This window comes from Perognathus longimembris, chromosome 17 (assembly GCF_023159225.1).
Source record: "Perognathus longimembris pacificus isolate PPM17 chromosome 17, ASM2315922v1, whole genome shotgun sequence".
NCBI classification, from domain to species: domain Eukaryota; kingdom Metazoa; phylum Chordata; class Mammalia; order Rodentia; family Heteromyidae; genus Perognathus; species Perognathus longimembris.
In genome coordinates, this window is record NC_063177.1 from 39,991,866 (window position 1) to 40,010,962 (window position 19,097).

General features: G+C 41.2%; 1 protein-coding gene across 3 annotated transcripts in view; it reads left to right on the forward strand.

Moving 5' to 3' along the window:
- The window catches only part of Nbr1 (NBR1 autophagy cargo receptor), a 36,806-nt gene that overhangs the window by 1,136 nt on the left and 16,573 nt on the right, over nt 1-19,097 (forward strand). For 2 of the 3 annotated variants that reach the window (XM_048367009.1, XM_048367012.1), the window contains exons 2-10: nt 5,138-5,248; nt 9,319-9,381; nt 10,279-10,297; nt 12,104-12,126; nt 12,917-13,111; nt 13,623-13,700; nt 15,067-15,281; nt 16,247-16,414; nt 18,004-18,213. In XM_048367009.1, the coding sequence (XP_048222966.1) occupies nt 5,147-5,248; nt 9,319-9,381; nt 10,279-10,297; nt 12,104-12,126; nt 12,917-13,111; nt 13,623-13,700; nt 15,067-15,281; nt 16,247-16,414; nt 18,004-18,213 (1,073 nt within the window). In that variant the 5' untranslated portion in view covers nt 5,138-5,146. Of the gene's footprint in view, nt 1-3,788; nt 3,808-5,137; nt 5,249-9,318; nt 9,382-10,278; nt 10,298-12,103; nt 12,127-12,916; nt 13,112-13,622; nt 13,701-15,066; nt 15,282-16,246; nt 16,415-18,003; nt 18,214-19,097 lie in introns of those variants that run through there. The other variant, XM_048367010.1, reaches the window with a different exon arrangement.

The following is a 19,097-nucleotide window of genomic DNA, read 5'->3' on the forward strand; positions in this document are numbered from 1 at the left end:
GCTTAGGCCCCAACCTGATTGCTGACTGTAAACCTACAGGAACAGATGAGCCTAACTATAACTTTCATGTTTTCCACAAGTTCAAGATTAATGCTGTTGCTGAAAGCATTTCCACATGGAAGCCAAAAGAAAGGCAGATTTTTATATGTAAGCCAAGAGATAAGCAGTTCTTTATGAAGACTTGGATATGGTCCAGGCAAGCTAGAATTTCCCACTTCCTGTTTTCTGCCATTGGCAAGCCAGCTGGATGAACTCCAAAGTATCTAAACTAATTTCCATTTGTGTAATTTGAAGGAAAAAAAGGAAGATAAGTTTCCTTTCAAACTCAAAAATGTGGAAATTTCTTGAAGTTATAAAATGGGAATCTATTTCAGAATGTTCACTTTTAGCAGACTGAGTCAGTCACTTCTCTGAATTTTCCCCCCCAATATGGGGGGGGGAATGACAAGGATTCTGTCCAAATCTTAAGATCCCAAAAATTTCATTTCATGTGAATAAATACTGGATAGCAGCAGGATTGATTTCTAGAGACTGGTCTTATTTTGGCAGTGAACTTTAGGTGAAGACAAAGAATGGGGAAAAAATCAGTATCCATGAGAATTCAGGTTCTTTTTTTTTTTTTTTTTTTTTTGGCCAGTCCTGGGCCTTGGACTCAGGGCCTGAGCACTGTCCCTGGCTTCTTCCCGCTCAAGGCTAGCACTCTGCCACTTGAGCCACAGCGCCGCTTCTGGCCGTTTTCTGTATATGTGGTGCTGGGGAATCGAACCTAGGGCCTCGTGTATCCGAGGCAGGCACTCTTGCCACTAGGCTATATCCCCAGCCCCAGAATTCAAGTTCTTAAAATGACAGTCTCAGTTATATCTGTGGTATGTGCAGTAGACTATTTAAAACTATTTTTAGGTTTTTGTTGTTTTGTTTTGTTTTCTTTTGTCATGGTGCTTGAACTTAGGCCCTAGGCCCTATCCCTGTGCTTTTTTTGCTCAAGGCTAGCCCTCTGCCACTTTGAGCCACAGGTCCACTTCTGGTTTACTGGAAGTTAATTGGAGATAAGAGTCTCCAGGACTTTCCTGTCCTAGGCTGGCTTTGAACGGAGATCCTCAGATCTTGGCCTCCTGAGTAGCTAGGATTATAGGCATGAGCCACTGGTGCCTGGCTCTATTTTAAGGTCTTAAGGCCTGGTTTGTTGTAATTTTTAGATTTTAATAATGGTTTCAAAGAACTTGTACACTATGTGTGTGTGTGGCTGGGAATTGAACCTATAGCCTTTTATACACTGGCACTCAGTTTACCACTGGCTACACTCCCAGTTTCCTCATCTGCTTTTTTTTTTAATCCTTTCAATAACATTGTGAAAGAGGCAAAGCAGAGTTATTAGCCTTGTTTTACAGATTAAATAACTGAAGCTCAGAGATTTATTGACTTGCCCGTAGTTACATAGTTAATGCTGTGCCAGAGGTGTATCTGAAACTCAAGTCTTCCCATCCCTCAGGTTCACTCCCCATAAAACTTAATTCTCTTCACCTCTTATATCTTGTGCCTGGAGCAAAATGGGCTTTCTGTAGCTGCAGATTAAAAATATGTTTATAATGGCCAGTAAAGATGGATTGCGTCTGTAATCCTAATGACTCCAGAAGCAGAGGTCAATCCATTCAAGGCCATTCCTGAGCAAAAAACTCATGAGAGGCCCCCCCCACACACACACACTGCATACACGTGAAACATTTTTCCATTACAATTTTTTCATAAAGTTATAAAAATCAATTCAACAGATAGAACTGATAAGCAAAATCTTAAAAATAAGTAAGGGTGCTGGTGGCTCATGCCTACAATCCTAGCTACTGTAGAAGCTGAGATACTGTTCAAAGCCAGCCTGGGCAGGAAAGGCTGGGAAATTCTTACCTACAATTAACCATCAGAAAACTGGAAGTGGAGTTGTGGCTCAAAATAGTAGAATGCTAACCTTGAGCAGAAAAGCTCAGGGTCAGTGCCCAGGCCCTCAGTTCAAGCATCATGACCAGGAAAAAAAAATGGGCTGGGAAGGTGGCTTAGTGGTAGAGTGCTTGCCCTAGCATGCATGGAGCCCTGTATTGGTTCCTCAGTACCACATAAACAGAAAATTCAGAAGTGGCGCTGTGGCTCAAGTGGTAGATCACTAGCCTTGATCAAAAAAGCTCAGTGAAAGTGCCTAGGCCCTGAGTTCAAGCTCCAGGACTGGCAAAAAATAAAAGTAAAAAATAAGTAAGTTAGCCAGGCACTGGTGACTCACACCTGTAATCTTAGCTACTCAGGAGGCTGAGATCTGAGGAATAAGGTTTGAAACCAGCTTGGGCAGGAAAGTCCCAGAGACCCTTATTTCCTATTAATCAGCAAAGGAGCTTAAGTGAAGCTGTGACTCAAGTGTTAGTCCTAGCCTTGAGCAAAAAAAGCTAGGGAGGGCTGGGAATATGGCCTAGTGGCAAGAGTGCTTGCCTCCTACACATGAAGCTCTCGGTTCGATTCCCCAGCACCACATATATGGAAACCGGCCAGAAGGGGCGCTGTGGCTCAGGTGGCAGAGTGCTAGCCTTGAGCGGGAAGAAGCCAGGGATGGTGCTCAGGCCCTGAGTCCAAGGCCCAGGACTGGCCAAAAAAAAAAAAAAAAAAAAAAAGCTAGGGACAGCACCCAGGCCCTGAGTTCAAGCCCCAGGACTGGTACAATAAATGAATAAATCCAAGAGCATGGCTCAGTATGATATATATAGCACCTCCCTGAAAGCTTGAGGCCCTGAGGTCAAAATCCAAGAAACATACATTTCCTCTTTTTTAAAAAAAAAAAAAAAAAAGTTTAACCTAAGTAGATTTTATTTTTTGACTTTTTTTATGCTACTACTGGGGCTTGAATATTCATGGTCTCTGGCCTTGAGCTCTTGAGTTCTAGCTTTTTGGTGATTGCTTATTGGATTTGTCTGGCTGGCTAGCTTTGAACCTCAGATCTCAGCCTCCTAAATAGCTAGGATTATAGATCCAAACCACGAATGTGCTGCTGTGGTATACTGTTTTTTATTTTAAATCTGTCTTATAATTATTTATAGGTTTACAAATGTCTTGGGAGCTAGAGATGGTGGCTCAGTGATTGAGCAGCCTGCCTGGCATGCCTCAGGCCTTGGTTCTATCCCCAGCAGCATATATACATATTCAAATAGTAAGTAATAAGGAAAGGGTATTACTATAGTGAAATTAGGCCTGAGTTGGAAATTGTGGAAGCTAGTTGACAGATGCACAGGAACAGATACTATCTTTACTGACATGTACCTTTTAATCTTCCCTCAATAAATATGTTGTGGCTTTTTGCTTTGTTTTACACTGCTTTGATTTTTGTTTGCTTGGGTGTTTTTCTTGGAGGGGTTGCTACTGAGGTTTGAACTTATAGCCTCCCACTTGCTAGTCATATGTTCTACTGCTGAGTTCTGCCTCTAGCTTGTTTTGTTTGAGACAGGTTCTCACTGTATACTACAGGTTAGCTTAGAACTCACTGTGTAGCTAGCTTACGCTGGCCTAGAACTCAAAATCCTCTTGCTTCTGCTTCCTGAGTACTAGTGTTACAGGCATATGCTGCTGTGTCCACCTAGAATCCTTGCTTGTTTTATATATTTTGATATCTTCATCTATGAATACTTAACCTACCAAGTTCCTTTTTTTTTTTTTTAACTAGTCCTGGGGCTTGAACTCAGGCCACAGGCACTGTCCTTGAGCTTCTTTTGCTCAAGACTAACAATACCATGTGAGCCATAGTGCCACTTCTGGCTTTTTCTGAGTAAGTTATTGGAGATAAGAGTTTCATGGACTTTCCTGCCTAGGATGGCTTTGAACCTCAGATCTCAGCCTCCTGAGTAGATAGGATTACAATTATGAGCCAAGTTCTATAAAATGCAATAAAAGCAAAACTACACAACTGCTTATAATCCTAGTTACTCAGAAGGCTAAAATCTTAGGATTGTTGTTCAAAGCCAGCCCAAGCAGGAAAGAGCCTCCAATTAACCACCAAAAATGTCAGAAGTGGAACTTTGGCTCAAGGGGTAGAGTGCTAGCCTTGAGCAGAAAAACTAAGGTACAACACCTAGGTCCTGAGTTCAAGCTTGTGTACTGGAACAAAAAAACCTGCAGTAAAAATCCACAGAAAAATTTAAATGCTAGATTACTTTTTAAAGTATGGTTACAATATAAAATTCTCTTGGCAGACTTTTTTTAAAAATTTGAAACAAGATGGTACTATGCGGCCAGGGAACATGGTCTAGCATGCCTGCCTAGCATGCATGAAGCCCTAGGTTCCACTCCTCAGCACCACATATACAGAAAAAGCCGGAAGTGGCACTGTAGCTCAAATGGTAGAGTGCTGGCCTTGAGCAAGAAGAAGCTAGGGACAGTGCTCAGGCCCTGAGTTCAAGCCCCAGGACTGGCAAAAAAAATTTTTTTTTTAATGTATTGTGCTACCTCGGCTGACTTCAAACTAGAAGGCTTAAGTAATCTTGTCTCATTCTCTGGAATACCTAAGACTACATGTGTGTGCCACACTTCCTGGCTTAACTTTTTTTTTTTTTTTTTAGTGTAGAAGTTCCTAATAACTTTAATAAGAGTTAAATAATAGTTATTGTGGGTTGTTTAAATACAAATCTTTATGGCACACTTTAGACACAAATATCTTTATTTCTTAGGAGAAACAATTACTAGCCAGGTGCCAGAAGCCATGTTTGTGAGGATCACAGTTCCGAGCCATCCCAAGCAGGAAAATCTATGTGACTCTCTCATCTCCAATTAACTACTAAAAAGGCTGGAAGTGTAGCTGTGGCTCAAGTGATAGAGCACTAGCCTTGAGCAAAAAAGCTGAAGGACAGCACCTAAGCCCAGACTTCAAGTCCCAGGACCAGGAAAAAAAAAGTTTCCTATTTATCACTGAGATTTAATTTAAACCATCTTCTAGATTGCGATTCTGAAAGAGAATTGTTTCTCGTTTGCTGTTGTCTCTCAAGCCTCATCCATGTTGTTAGATCTTCACAATGTTTGTTGAATGACTATTTCTGCAATTTATAGAACCTTTCTAATGTGTTTTCTCCCCATCCTATCCCTCTCTCTGTCTCTCCATCTATCTCCTTAACTCCAGCCCCAGAGCATGGAACTACAAGTTACTCTAAATGTGACTTTTAAAAATGAAACTCAAAGCTTTTTGGTTTCGGATCCAGAAAATACGACTTGGGCTGACGTTGAGGCTATGGTGAGTATTTGTTTTATTTCTTAATGGTATAGCACAGATGTTGTTTCCAAAGGTCACTGTTTTTAGTATTATTTCCATGCAATATTATCATAGTTATCATTTCTGGACCTTTTAGAAAATCATTTTTGACACCATTTCAGTGTTTTATGTTTTTATATATAAGGAACAAGCAAATAAGTACCTTTTGAGAAATTTAGAAGGGTAGGTAAAATTATTAGAGGAAACCCATTTATGGGGTTGGGAATGTGACTTAGTAGTAGAGTGCTAACATGCATGAAGCTCTGGGTTCAATTCCTTAGTACCACATAAACAGAAAAGGCTGGAAGTAGCGCTGTGGCTCAGGTGATAGAGTGCCAGCCTTGAGCAAAAGAAGCTCAGGGACAGTGCCCAGACCCTGAGTTCAAACCCCAAGACTGGCAAAAAAAAAAAAAAAAAAAAAAAACTATTTTAGAAACAGTCTGAGAAATGAATTGCTGAGGGCCTCACCCAACTATACCCCAGGAGAATAGTCTCTTGCTTGAAAACAGATAAATTACTTTTGTTTGTGAACTGCCAGGAATATGACTTGTTTTGCAGGAGCCTATCAATTGTTTTTATTGCCAGACTATGGGTTGGGTATCTCAGAGTTGGCCAGAAAAAACTCCCACAGTGGCTTAGACAGCAGTTCATCTGTTCCTTTTGTTGCTAATGCTTTTCTTCATTTTCCTTTGCCCTTTGTACTCACTGATTTCATTGGGTTTGTAGTGGTCAATGTTTCACTTCTTGTACATGTGTACCTATCTAATGTAATCCTTTGGCTAAAAAGTTGCCTCTACCTGGTTATTATCTGTGATGGTAAATGAAAAAGAAAATGGTGTAGAGACCTTAAATGTGATTTGATTTAGTCCACTGCCTTCTAACATGTATCTTACCTTAGACAAATGATTATCCAGAAAGAAGTCAGATCCAAATATGAAAATCCAACAATTGGGGCTGGGGATATGGCCTAGTGGCAAGAGTACTTGCCTCGTATACATGAGGCCCTGGGTTCAATTCCCCAGCACCACATATACAGAAAACGGCTGGAAGTGGCGCTGTGGCTCAAGTGACAGAGTGCTAGCCTTGAGCAAAAAGAAGCCAGGGACAGTGCTCAGGCCCTGAGTCTAAGCCCCAGGACTGGCCAAAAAAAAAAAAAGAAAGAAAATCCAACAATTATCTTTCCTTTTTAGTAGTTAAATGTGCTGATAGCTTGTCTTTTTACTTAATTATAAAATTTAAATCACCGGTGACTTACACCTGTAATCCTAGCTGCTCGGGAGGCTGAGATCTGAGAAGATCACAGTTCAAAGCCAGCCTAGGCAGGAAAGTCTGTGAGACTCTTTGTCTCCAATAAACTACTCAGAAGTGGCACTGTGGCTTACGTGGTAGAGTGCTAGCCTTGAGCAAAAGAAACATAGGGATGGCACCCAGGCCCTGAGTTTAAGCTCCATGACTGTCAAAAATAAATAAATAAAAACTAAAACTTAAATCATTACATATGCCCATTATAAGAAGTAAAAAAAGGGGCTGGGAATATAGCCTAGTGGTAAGAGTGCTTGCCTTATATATATGAAGCCCTGGGTTCGACTCCCCAGCACCACATATATAGAAAACGGCAAAAAGTGGCACTGTGGCTCAAGTGGCAGAGTGCTATCCTTGAGCAAAAGGAAGCCAGGGACAGTGCTCAGGCACTGAGTTCAAGGCCCAGGACTAGCCAAAAAAAAAAAAAGAAAGAAAAGAAAAGAAAAAAAATCCATACATAGGGCTGGAAATGTGGCTTAGTGGTAGAGTGCTTGCCTTGCATGCATGAAGCCCTGGGCTCAATTCCTCAGTACCACATACACAGAAAAACCTGGAAGTGGCCACTGTGGCCCAAGTGGTAAAGTGCTAGCTTGAGCAAAAGAAGCTCAGAGACAGTGCCCAGACCCTGAGTTCAAGCCCCAAGAAAAAAAGTCCAAACATATATAAGGAGAAAGTTGATGAAACTCATTCAGTTCCCTCACATTTGTTTGTTGTTGTTGGTGGTGGTGGTGGTGGGGTTGTGTTTTTTGTTTTTTGCCAGTCTTGGGGCTTGAACTCAGGGCCTGACCACTGTCCCTGGCTTCTTTTTGCTCAAGGATAGCATTCTACCACTGGAGCCACAGTGCCACTTCTGACTTTTTCTATATACATGGTACTGAGGAATTGAACCCAGGGCGTCACGTATACAAGTCAAGCACTCTACCACTAGGCCATATTCCGAGCCCCTCTCACATCTGTTATTCTTTTCTTTTAGAGGACCAGTATGAACAGCACTTTATATACTTGCCCACATTTTCCATGTTCGTGTACAGATCATACCATAAACATTCTGTAGCCTGTTTTCTTTTGTTTGTTTCTTTTTTTTTTTTTTTTTTTCGCTAGTCCTGGGGCTAGGATTGGCCTGGGTTCTGTCCCTGAGCCTCTCTGTGCTCAAGGCTAGCACTCTGCTACTTGAGTCACAGTGCCACTTCCAGCTTTTTCTGTTTATGTGGTACTGAAGAATTGAACCTAGGGCTTTATGTATGCTAGGCAAGCACTCTACCACTAAGCCACATTCCCAGTCGTCTATAGCCTGCTTTTTTTTTTTTTTGGCCAGTCCTGGGGCTTGGACTCAGGGCCTGAGCACTGTCCTTGGCTTCTTTTTGCTCAAGGCTAGCACTCTGCCACTTGAGCCACAGCGCCACTTCTGGCCATTTTCTGTATATGTGGTGCTGGGGAATTGAACCCAGGGCCTCATGTATACGAGGCAAGCACTCTTGCCACTAGGCCATATCCCCAGCCCCTATAGCTTGCTTTTCTTACCTAACAGTATATCATAGACATAATTCTCATTCACTGAAGATCAGAGTTCATTTTTTTAGCTATAGTCCACAGTACAATTGTTGTACTATAATATAGCTAACCATCTCTTAGTAAAAGATTGTGCATAGAGTTGTGTGTGTATGTCTCAGTGTCAGTCCTGGGGCCTGATCTCTGAGCCTGGGCACTGTTCTTGAGCTTTTGTGCTCAAAGCTAGTGACTTGAACCACAGCTCCGCTTCCAGGTTTTGTTGGTTAGTTGGAGGTAAGAGTCTCGTGGACTTTCCTGCCCAGGCTGGTTTTGTTCCTCAGATCTCCACTCAAAAGTAGCTAGCTAGGATACTAGGATTACAGGTGTGAACCACTGGTGCCTGGCTTTATTTTCTTTTTACCATTACAAAATAAACTGCCGAAATACCTCTTTTTACTGATAATCTATGTGCTATTCTCTAGGATAAACTATTGTATCCATTGATCACAAGGCAGGTGATTTAAAGTTTTCATAGATACTGCAAAATAGTTACAGCAATTTATAGAAATAGAAGTCAGTGCCCTGAATGGTTTGCCAACACTAGGTGGTATAGTATCTTTTAAAGATACTATTATGGAGCTGGGAATGTGGCTTAGCGGTAGAGTGCTTGCCTAGCATGCATGAAGCCCTGCGTTTGATTCCTCATCACCACATGAACAGAAAAAGACAGAAGTGGCACTGTGGCTTAAGAGGTAGAATGCTAGCCTTGAGCAAAAGGAAGCCAGGGACAGTGTTCAGGCTCTGAGTTCAAGCCCAAGGACTGGCAAAAAAAAAAAAAGTACTATTATAATAATGATACAGTGTCTTACTGCTTCAGTTTGTATTACCTGGCAACCAGTAAATCTGAACATCTGTTCATATATTTGTTAGACACTCTTGATTTCCTCTTCTGTACATTTTTGCCCATTTTACCTAAGTTGTTAATCTTTTTTAAAATGTTTGTGATGCTATGTGTTGAAGATATTAACATTTTATTTGTTACAAGTTAAAATTATTTTTCCCAGTTTATTGATTGTCTTTTTAAAATTTTGTGGTGATTTTGCCATTTAAATGTTTTGACTGGGGTATATATTGCTGATAACTAGGTACTAACCTAGCATACAAGAGACCCCTAGGTTCAGTCTCCAGCCCATCAACTACAATAACAGTACTCATTTTATATAGTGAAAAACACCCACTTTTTCCTTTCCTTTCCTTTGCAGGTAAAGGTTTCGTTTGATCTGAACACTATTCAAATAAAATACTTGGATGAGGAAAATGAAGAGGTAAAAGCATATTATAATCCCCATTATAGGATACTCGGGATCTTATTTCTCCAGAATAATGTGGAGTTTGAGAAATTCAGAATAGTATTTATCTCATTTATTCAGTGGTTTACCATATTTGATAATTGCATGCTCTAGAAGACTGGTACCATCAGAGGTAGAGTTGAGCAATAGAGAAGCAGTATGAAGAATATCTGCTAGCAGTTAAAATTATATGAGGATTTTAAGTTCAGATAGAGCAAAAGCTGCAATTATATTTATAATAATAATAATAACAATAGCTTTTCTTTATGTAGTGGTTATCATGTGTCAAACTAACAACAATATTATGTTTTAGGTACATTCTCATCTCTATTTTACCAAGAGGGAACTGAGGAACTGAGTTTGCATAGTTTCCCCAAGGCACAAAAGCTTGAAATTAATTGAGTTGGTCCTCTGGCTGTATGCACAGGTTCCTTATATTATGCTCCCTGTTGATATGTCCAAAATAAGAGTATTTAAGCAATGAAAATTACTTATTTTTAAAGCCAGATACTGGTAGCTCACATCTGTAATCCTATTCAGGAGGCTGGATTTGAGCAAGTCAAACCTAGCCCAGGTAGGAAAGTCCATGAGAATTTTGCCTCAAATTAACCACCAAAAAGCTTGAAATGGAGCTGGATTTCAAGTGATAGAATGCTTGCCTTGAGCAAAAAAGCTCATAGACAGTGCCCAGGTCCTGAGTCAAGCCCCAGGAGTAGCACTAAATAAATCATTCATTCATCCATCCATCCATTCTTAGCAAGTGATACTAGAAGAGTTGAACCCCTATCCTGAGATTATCCTATGAGACTTACCTTGTTAACAAATGCTAAAATGATAGGTGCTTGTAATTCAGTTGCTTTTTTCTCTTTCTAGGTATCCCTCAACAGTCAAGGTGAGTCCCTGAGAAAATCTTTTTAGCTTTATATAAAATTTCATCTGCTGACTGAGGCATTTCCACTTATTCTCAGTCTTGATATGATGTTAATTTAGGATAAAATTTGGTATACTATAGACTTAAGTTACATTCAATCAACTACAGTCATTAGTTACACAGGGAATTTTTATTATATGCCTTTTGGGGGCTTGAACTCAGGGCATGGGCTCTATGCCTGAGCCTCTTTTGCTCAAGGCTAGTGCTCTACCACTTAAGCCACAGTGCCACTTCCGGCTTTATCTGTTTATGTGGTAATGAGGAATCAACCCAGGGCTTCATGCATGCTAGGCAGGCACTACCACTAAACCATATTCCCAGCGTTATATGTTATTTTTTATATATAGGATGGTGCCTTTGAATGCATTATAAGGACAGCTTTAATGGAGCTTCTCTTGTATTTAAGGTGCAGATTCTCTATGAATAATATATCTCCCAGTTTATCACATGTAATTTTTTCCCTTGGTATTACATTTGTCTCACTTGGCATAAGTGTTAATCTCACTTATAAATAACTTGTAAACTTCATGTTCCCAAAGTTTACCTGCTGATTATTTTTTCAGAACTTTGAGTACTATGTCATATTTGAAGGTTATTTCCCAAGCTGGCCTCTAACAATAACCAACTGAAATAATATAATCCATGAGCTGGTGGCTCATACCTGTAGACCTAGCTACTCAGGAGGCTGAGATCTGAGAATCGCAGTTTGAAGCCAGCCATGCAGAAAAGTCTCAGTGAAACTCTTCTTTCCAATTAACCACTCAAATACCAGAAATGGAGCTGTAGCTCAATGCTCAGGGACAAGGCCCAGACTCTTGAGTTCAAGCCCCATTTTAAAAAAAAATCCATGAAGCTGGGCGCCATTGTATACGCCCGTAATCCTAACTACTCAGGAGGCAGAGATCTGAGGATCGTGGCTCAAAGTCAGCCCAGGCAGTAAAGTCCATGAGACTCTTTATCTTCAATTAGCCACCAGAAAAACCAGAAGTAGCATTGTGGCTCAAGTGGTAGCTTATTGGCCTTGAGCTGAAGAGCTCAGGAACAGAGCCCAGGCCCAGATTTCAAGCACCACAACTGACAAAAAAAAAAAAAAGCAAGTCCATGAGCTGCCTTGAATCCTAAGTTTCATAAAATCTGTGAAGTAACTGGGTTTAGTTTTGTAACTAGAAGACTAGAGTCAAAAAGAGAGACGTGGGGAGAATTGATCTGCAGTGGCTGAGTAGGAGTTTGTCAGCAAAGAAGTAGTAGCTACTCATATATAATGATTGTGAACTAAGAATTAAATCAAGATTGGCTGAACTTCTTTTTAAGATAAATTTTACTGTAGACATTTAAGGTATAAGAAATCTTGCATGGGGCCAAGTGTTCTCCTGACAACAACAAAAATTCTTGCACCTATATAAAGATGATACAGTGTTTCCTATAGTGGAATAAATTAGAGTGTGTATCCTGTCACATGATTTTTCCATCTTTCCACTCTACTTCTGCCCCCAAGGCAAGGGGTAGCTATAATCTACTCCGTTAGCAAAAATCCTGAAGACTACACACTATTACTAGCTGTTGTTCTCATGCTGTACATTAAAACTGTAGGATTAACCAGGCATACTGATGCAAGCCTGTAAGCTAAGTGCTTGGGAGCTGTAAATTTGAGGCTAGTTACAGAGCAAGACACTGTCTGGAAACCAAACAACCTACCTGTAGGGTTAAAATATTTGATAGACTAGGACTCATGAAGAAATATCACTCTGTATCTTTTTACCCTTTTAGGAGAATATGAAGAAGCACTTAAGGTAATTCTTACTTCATCTCATTTTCAAATAATTTTAAAAATCCTTGATTAAAACTTGAATTTTATTAGAAATTAGGGAGACTACGATAAGTTGAGCATATCATTCAGCAAAAGATTCTTCTAACCTGGGTGTTGGTGGCTCATGTCTGTACTCCTACCTACTCAGGAGCCTGAGATCTGATCTTAGCTCAAAGCCAGCTGGGGCAGGAAAGTCCATGAGACTCTTATCTCCAATTGCCACCAGAAATCAGAAGTGGTGCTGTGGCTCAAAGTGGTAGAATGCTACCCTTGAGCCAGAGAGCTCAGAGACGGCATCCAAGCCCTGAGTTCAAGCCCCCTGACCAACCACAGTATATCTTGGGAATGGAACTCAAGACTAAATTTGAAATTAATTTGTGTTTCACATATATACACATATGTGTACACATAGCCTGGATGTAATTTTCTTTCTTTCTTTTTGGTACTTGGGATTGAACCCAAGACAGTGTACTTGCTAGGCTAGCGCTTTGCTACAAGCTACATCCCAGACCTCTACATTAATACACCAGTGTTTTGGTCGCAACTTGTCTTATAAGACCGGGTGTGGAATTTTCCATTTGTGGCAACATGTCAGTTCCTCCAGTACTTTTATTTTGTGGATTTCAGATTAGGCATGCTCAACCTATATTTTTTAATATTACATACAAAAATTATAGCATAATTCACTGAACTTTTCTATTTCTGAGCTTTCAAAGTCCATTTGGAAAGGAGAATCACACAATATGTGTTTGTTTTGTAACATATGCTCTCAGATGGCAGTTAAGCAGGGAAACCAACTGCAGATGCAAGTCTATGAAGGGCACCATATTGCTGATGAAGCCCCACCTCCAGTTGTAGCAGAAAAACGGGCAGCTGCCAGGCCAGGGAAGAAGCCACTTGCACATTATTCTTCACTAGTGAGAGTCTTGGGATCAGAGATGAAGACTCCAGAGGAGCCAACTGCACAGGTATGTCTAGTTCTCTAATCTTTTGTCTCATTGTCCTTCATAGAAGATTTGAGTTTGCATCAACGATTTGGGGGTTTCTGTGACAATCTGCCTCTAATATTTTGATAGCTGTGGTTTATTTCTATAGGCGGAGCAGCAGAGTAGAATGCACACTTCATTTTATTTTTCTGTTCCTTCACACTGTGACTTAAAGCAACATAATTGGGGCTGGGAATATGGCCTAGTGGTAGAGTGCTTGCCTTGTATACATGAAGCCTTAGGTTCGATTCCTCAGCACCACATATATAGAAAAGGCCAGAAGTGGTGCTATGGCTCAAGTTGGCGGAGTGCTAGCCTTGAGCAAAAAGAAGCCAGGGACAGTGCTCAGACCCTGAGTCCAAGCCCCAGGACTGGCAAACAAACAAAAAAAAAAACCACCACCATAATTGGATGACAAAAACCTCAAAATAATACATTTCAGAAAAATTACAAAAAATAACCTCTAGGATTTTTGGATTCTGTTTTCTTGTAGTCATTTCCACCTGTTCCTTGTGACAGAAACCAGCCTCAAGACAAGCCACCAGACTGGTTCACAAGCTACCTGGAGACAGTGAGTATTCTCTCTGGCTTGGGTTCTAGTAACATTGTTGGCACAGGTGGAATGTGGAAGAAATGGGAAGTTGAATATAAATGGCTGTTGCCTCTGGTACAGATGAATGATGAATAGTAGCTATTAGTTTCCAGACTCAGAGTAGATCTAGTTAAGAAAGCTCTAACTTTTGTCTTTTTAATGTATGTATGTATGTATGTTGTGAGAGCATGAACTCAGGGCCTGTGCACTGTCCCTGAGCTTTTTTACTCTAAGCTAGAGCTCTTCCACTTTGAGCTACAGCATCACTTCTGGTTTTCTGGTGGTTAATTGGAGCTAAGAGTTTCGGCCTTTCTTGCCTGGGCTGCCTTCAAACTGATCCTCAAATCTCAGCCTCCTGAGTAGCTAGGATTACAAACATGTGCCACTGGTACACAGCCCTCAAAAAAAATTTTTTTTTGCTAGTTCTGGTGCTTGAACTCAGGGCCTGGGCACTGTCCTTGAGCTTCTTTTGCTCAAGGCTAGCACTGCACCACTCGAGCCACAGGGCACTTCCAGCTTTTTTTGTTTATGAGGTACTGAGAATCGAATCAGAGCTTCATGCATGCTAGGCAAGCACTCTACCACTAAGGCACATCCCCAGTCCCAGCCTTTGTCCTAGTCCTGGGGCTTGAACTTGGCCTGGGCTCTGGTTTTGAGCTTTGGTAATCAAGGCTAGCACTCTACCACTTGAGCCACATCTCCACTTCTCACTTTCTGGTGGTTACTTGGAAATGCGTCTTATAGACTTTCCTGCCTGAGCTGGCTTTAAACAGAACCTGGCTCCTATTTCCAGTTAACTAGTAAAATGTCTGATGGGAGGTATTGCTCAGCCTCATCCTTGAGTGAAAAAGCTGAGGTAGAGTTCAAGATCATGAGTTTAAAAAAACTCTGGGGGGCTGGGAATATGGCCTAGTTGTAGAGTGCTTGCCTCCCATATATGAAGCCCTGGATTTCATTCCCCAGCACCACATAGCAAAAGCCAGAAATGGTGCTATGGTTTAAGAGCTAGAGTGCTAACCTTGAGCAAAAAGAAGCCAGGGACACTGCTCAGGCCCTGAGTCCCAAGCCCAGGCCAAAAAAAAAAAACCAACCCTGGTACTGGCATATACAAAAAAAGAAGAAATTTATTCAGCAAAAGGATTTCTTGGTATTTTCTTTGAACTAGTTGAGCTATGGAAGGTACTTTTTGTTTGTTATATTTGTGTTTATTCATTCAGTAGCTACTAATTGTTTATTATACTCACAGTTACACCAGAGATGTGTGATTTCATCTGTTGATATCTTCACACTCCAGAATTGTTACTAAGTCCCCTCCCCCTCCCGGCCCACCTTCTGTCTTTTTTAGTTCAGAGAGCAAGTGGTTAAAGAAACAGTTGAGAAGCTTGAACAGAAGTTACATGAGAAGCTTGTCCTCCAAAACCCACCATTGGGTTCCTGTGCCTCCGAAGGCTCAATGCCTGTTTCAGAGGAAACACTGTTTTTTGCAGAAAATCAGTTCAGCTGGTATATTGCTTGCAGCAACTGCCAAAGAAGAATTGTTGGTGTGCGCTACCAATGTAGGTAAGCAGTCACTTGGGTATATCCAGGTGCTTGTAGTTCTTAGAGCAGAGACTTCTTAGAATTCTATATAGTTGCTGGGGATATGGCCTAGTGGCAAGAGTGCCTGCCTCATATACATGAGGCCCTGGGTTCGATTCCCCAGCACCACATATACAGAAAACGGCCAGAAGTGGCACTGTGGCTCAAGAGGCAGAGTGCTAGCCTTGAGCAAAAAGAAGCCAGGGACAGTGCTCAGGCCCTGAGTCTAAGCCCCAGGACTGGCCCAAAAAAAAAAAAAAAAAAGAATTCTATATAGTTAAAGGGAAACTGGGTGTCTTCTGTCTCTGGAATCTTAGATGTCTTAACTCCCAGTTGGAATCACCTATGTTTTAATAAGTTAAAGAGCAACCATTCTGATTGCTATGTTTACATATGCATTTGTATCAACTGAAGCAAGTAAAGCTGTGTTCCCCAAAACAAAATTAGATCACTAAAGATAGTTTCCTTCTTTTTTTTTTCTTTCTTTCTTTTTTTTTTTTTGCCAGTCCTAGGGCTTGGACTCAGGGCCTAAGCACTGTCCCTGGCTTCTTTTTGCTCAAGGCTAGCACTCTGCCACTTGAGCCACAGCACCACTTCTGGCCTTTTCTATATATGTGGTGCTGAGGAATTGAACCCAGGGCTTCATGTATACAAGGCAAGCACTCTTGCCACTAGGCCATATTCCCAGCCCCTAGTTTCCTTTTTGTTATAAATGCTTTCATTTCTTGCTTTCCCCCACAGATTGCCCCACAGATACAGATATAAATTAATGTCATTATCCTTACTTTATTAATGAGGATTATCAAGACTTGGCATTATTGGGTGACAGGCATAGTTTATCACCTAGCTGGTAATGGAGTAAATACAGAAGTCTGATCTTTTACTTCTCTGCTTCAGATATTTCTTACTATGACATTCTTACCATGCCATTCATTCTTTTCCCACAGTCTGTGCCCATCCTACAACATTTGTGAAGATTGTGAGGCAGGACCATATGCCCATGACACCAACCATGTCCTGATGAAGTTGCGGAAGCCCATTATGAGTTCTTCTGAACCATTTTCTCATTCAAAGTACTCTACTACTCGTCTCCCTGCTGCTCTGGAACAAGTCAGGTAAAACTATATACTGGGGGTGCTTGTTGTCTAATTGTCTTCTTAGTTCTGATGACACAAAATGCTGAAGACCAGAAAACTCCTGTAAGGCCAGAAGTAGTGACACAAGCTGTAATCTCAGCACTTGAGAGGTTAAAGCAGGAAGACAGAGTTGGAGGCCACCCTAGACTACATATTGAGACCATATTTCAAAAATAACAGAGGAGCTGGAAATGTGGCTTAGTGGTAGAGTGCTTGCCTAGCATGCATGAAGCCCTGGGTTCGATTCCTCATTACTTTTTTTTAACAGAAAAAGCTGGAAGTGGGCCTGTGGCTCAGGTGGTAGAGTGCTAGCCTTGAGGAAGAGAACCTCAGGGACAGAACCCATACCCTGAGTTCAAGCCCCTGGACTGGCAAAAAAAAAAAAAAAAAGCTGAGTTCTAAGGATCGCAATTTGAAGCCAGCCCTGGTAGGAAAGTCTGTGATACTCTTTTCCCCAGTTAGCCACCAAAGGCCAGAAGTGGAACTGTGGCTCAAGTGGTAGAATATTAGAAAATGCCCAGACCCTGAGTTCAAGCCCCAGGACCAGCATCAAAAAACCTGATGATATATAGTTATCACAAAACTACACTCTCATTATTTCTGTTTCTTTTCAATTAATGTGCAATAATGAAGACAATTATCCAAAACTAATCAAGTGGCAAAGATAACTATAAAGGAAATTAAACAGCTGGGTGCTGGTGGCTCCTGCCTATAATCCTAGCTACTCAAGAGGCTGAGATTGGAGGATCTGGTTGAAGTCAGTCTGTACAGACAAATCCAAGACAATCTTTGCCTTTTTTTTTTTTTTTTTTTGCCAGTCCTGGGGCTTGAACTCAGGGTCTGAGCACTGTCCTTGGCTTCTTTTTGCTCAATGTTAGCACTCTACCATGTGGGCTTTTTCTGTATATGTGGTGCTGAGGAATCGAACCTATGGCTTCACATGTACGAGGCAAGCACTCTTGCCAATAGGCCATATTCCCAGCAAATCCAAGACATTCTTTTTTTTTTTTTTGCCAGTCCTGGGGCGTGGACTCAGGGCCTGAGCACTGTCCCTGGCTTCTTTTTGCTCAAGGCTAGCACTCTGCCACTTGAACCACAGCGCCACTTCTGGCCATTTTCTGCATATGTGGTGCTGGGGAATGGAACCCAGGGCCTCATGTATACGAGGCAAGCACTCTTGCCACTAGGCCATATCCCCAGCCCCATTTCCAAGACATTCTTATCACCAGTTAACCAAAGGAAAACTGAAGATAGAGATGTAGCTCAAGTGGTAGAGCATCAACCTTAAGCCAAAAAAAAGGGGGGGGGGGGAGTTTGGGAGCTTTAGCTCTTAAAAATCCCTTTGTATGGGGTGGAGGAGGCAAGAATGCATGGCCTTAAGTTCAAGTCCCACTGCTGAGCACAGAAAAGAGAGAGGAAAGAGAGGTAAGGGAAGCTATTAAGTAAACTAAATGCTGACACTGATTGATAGGAACTGTATTTGTCTCTAAAAAACGTCAGGATTTGTGAGTGGGTTCTGATGTTTTGGGTTTTATTTAGTTTTAAGACATTCATTTATTACCTCACAGGCTCCAGAAACAAGTTGATAAAAACTTTCTTAAAGCAGAAAAGCAAAGGTTACGAGCGGAGAAGAAACAGCGAAAAGCTGAAGTCAAGGAACTTAAAAAGCAGCTAAAACTCCACAGGAAGATTCATCTGTGGAATTCAATTCATGGGCTCCAAAGCCCCAAGTCCCCTTTGGGCCGACCTGAGAGCCTGTTGCAGTCCAATACCCTGATGTAAGCCCAGGGCCGGGCCGGGTCGGGGTGGGAGCCTAAGGCTTTGGGTTCAGCTCCCTCAGACTGTAATTTCATCCATCTTCTGTCTTATCCACTGACAGCTCCTAAAACCCACATCTTTAAAACTTTCTATTTTTTGATCTGTGATTTATTAAAGGATGATTTGGTAGTTGACAGTTTTGATACTTTCCTTGTCTTCTTCAGAAAGATAAGAACTAATAAGGGCTTAGTCCTGGTAGCTCATGCCTATATCTACTTAGGACCAATCTGAGAATCTCAGTTTGAAGCCTGCCTGGGCAGAAATGTCCAGGAGACTCTCATCTCCAATTAATCACTGAAAAGCTGGAATTAGAGATATGGCTTAAGTGGTAGAATGCCAGTGAAACAGGCTCTCTTATTCTCTTAAAGATAGTGCGAATTTAAGGCAAAAGTTGCAAGTAGGAGCGTTAAACATTTTTTGTATTTGGAGTTTTTGTTTTTTTGTGGATCAGTCCTAGAGCTTGAACTCTGGCCTGGGCATTGTCCCTAAGCCTTTTTGCTTACACCAAGTTCTCCACCACTTGAACCACAGCTCTACTTTTGGCTTTTTTGGTATTTAGTTGGAGATAAGAATCACATGGACTTAATTGCCCAGTCTTGCTTACAGCCTTGATATTAACCTCCTGAGTAGCTAGGATTACAGGCATGAGCCACTGGCTTCCAGCAAGATTTATGGACACTTTTCATTATATCCTTGGTTTTTTAGTTCAGGATTACTATTTTCCTCAAACCCTTGTTTTGTGAGCTAGGAGCATAAATGGTAGGATACTTTTTAAAATTTTCTTCCTTCTTTTTGGCAAATGCATTAGTCCATACCTGAAAGTCATAGTCAGCCTTTTTAAGTC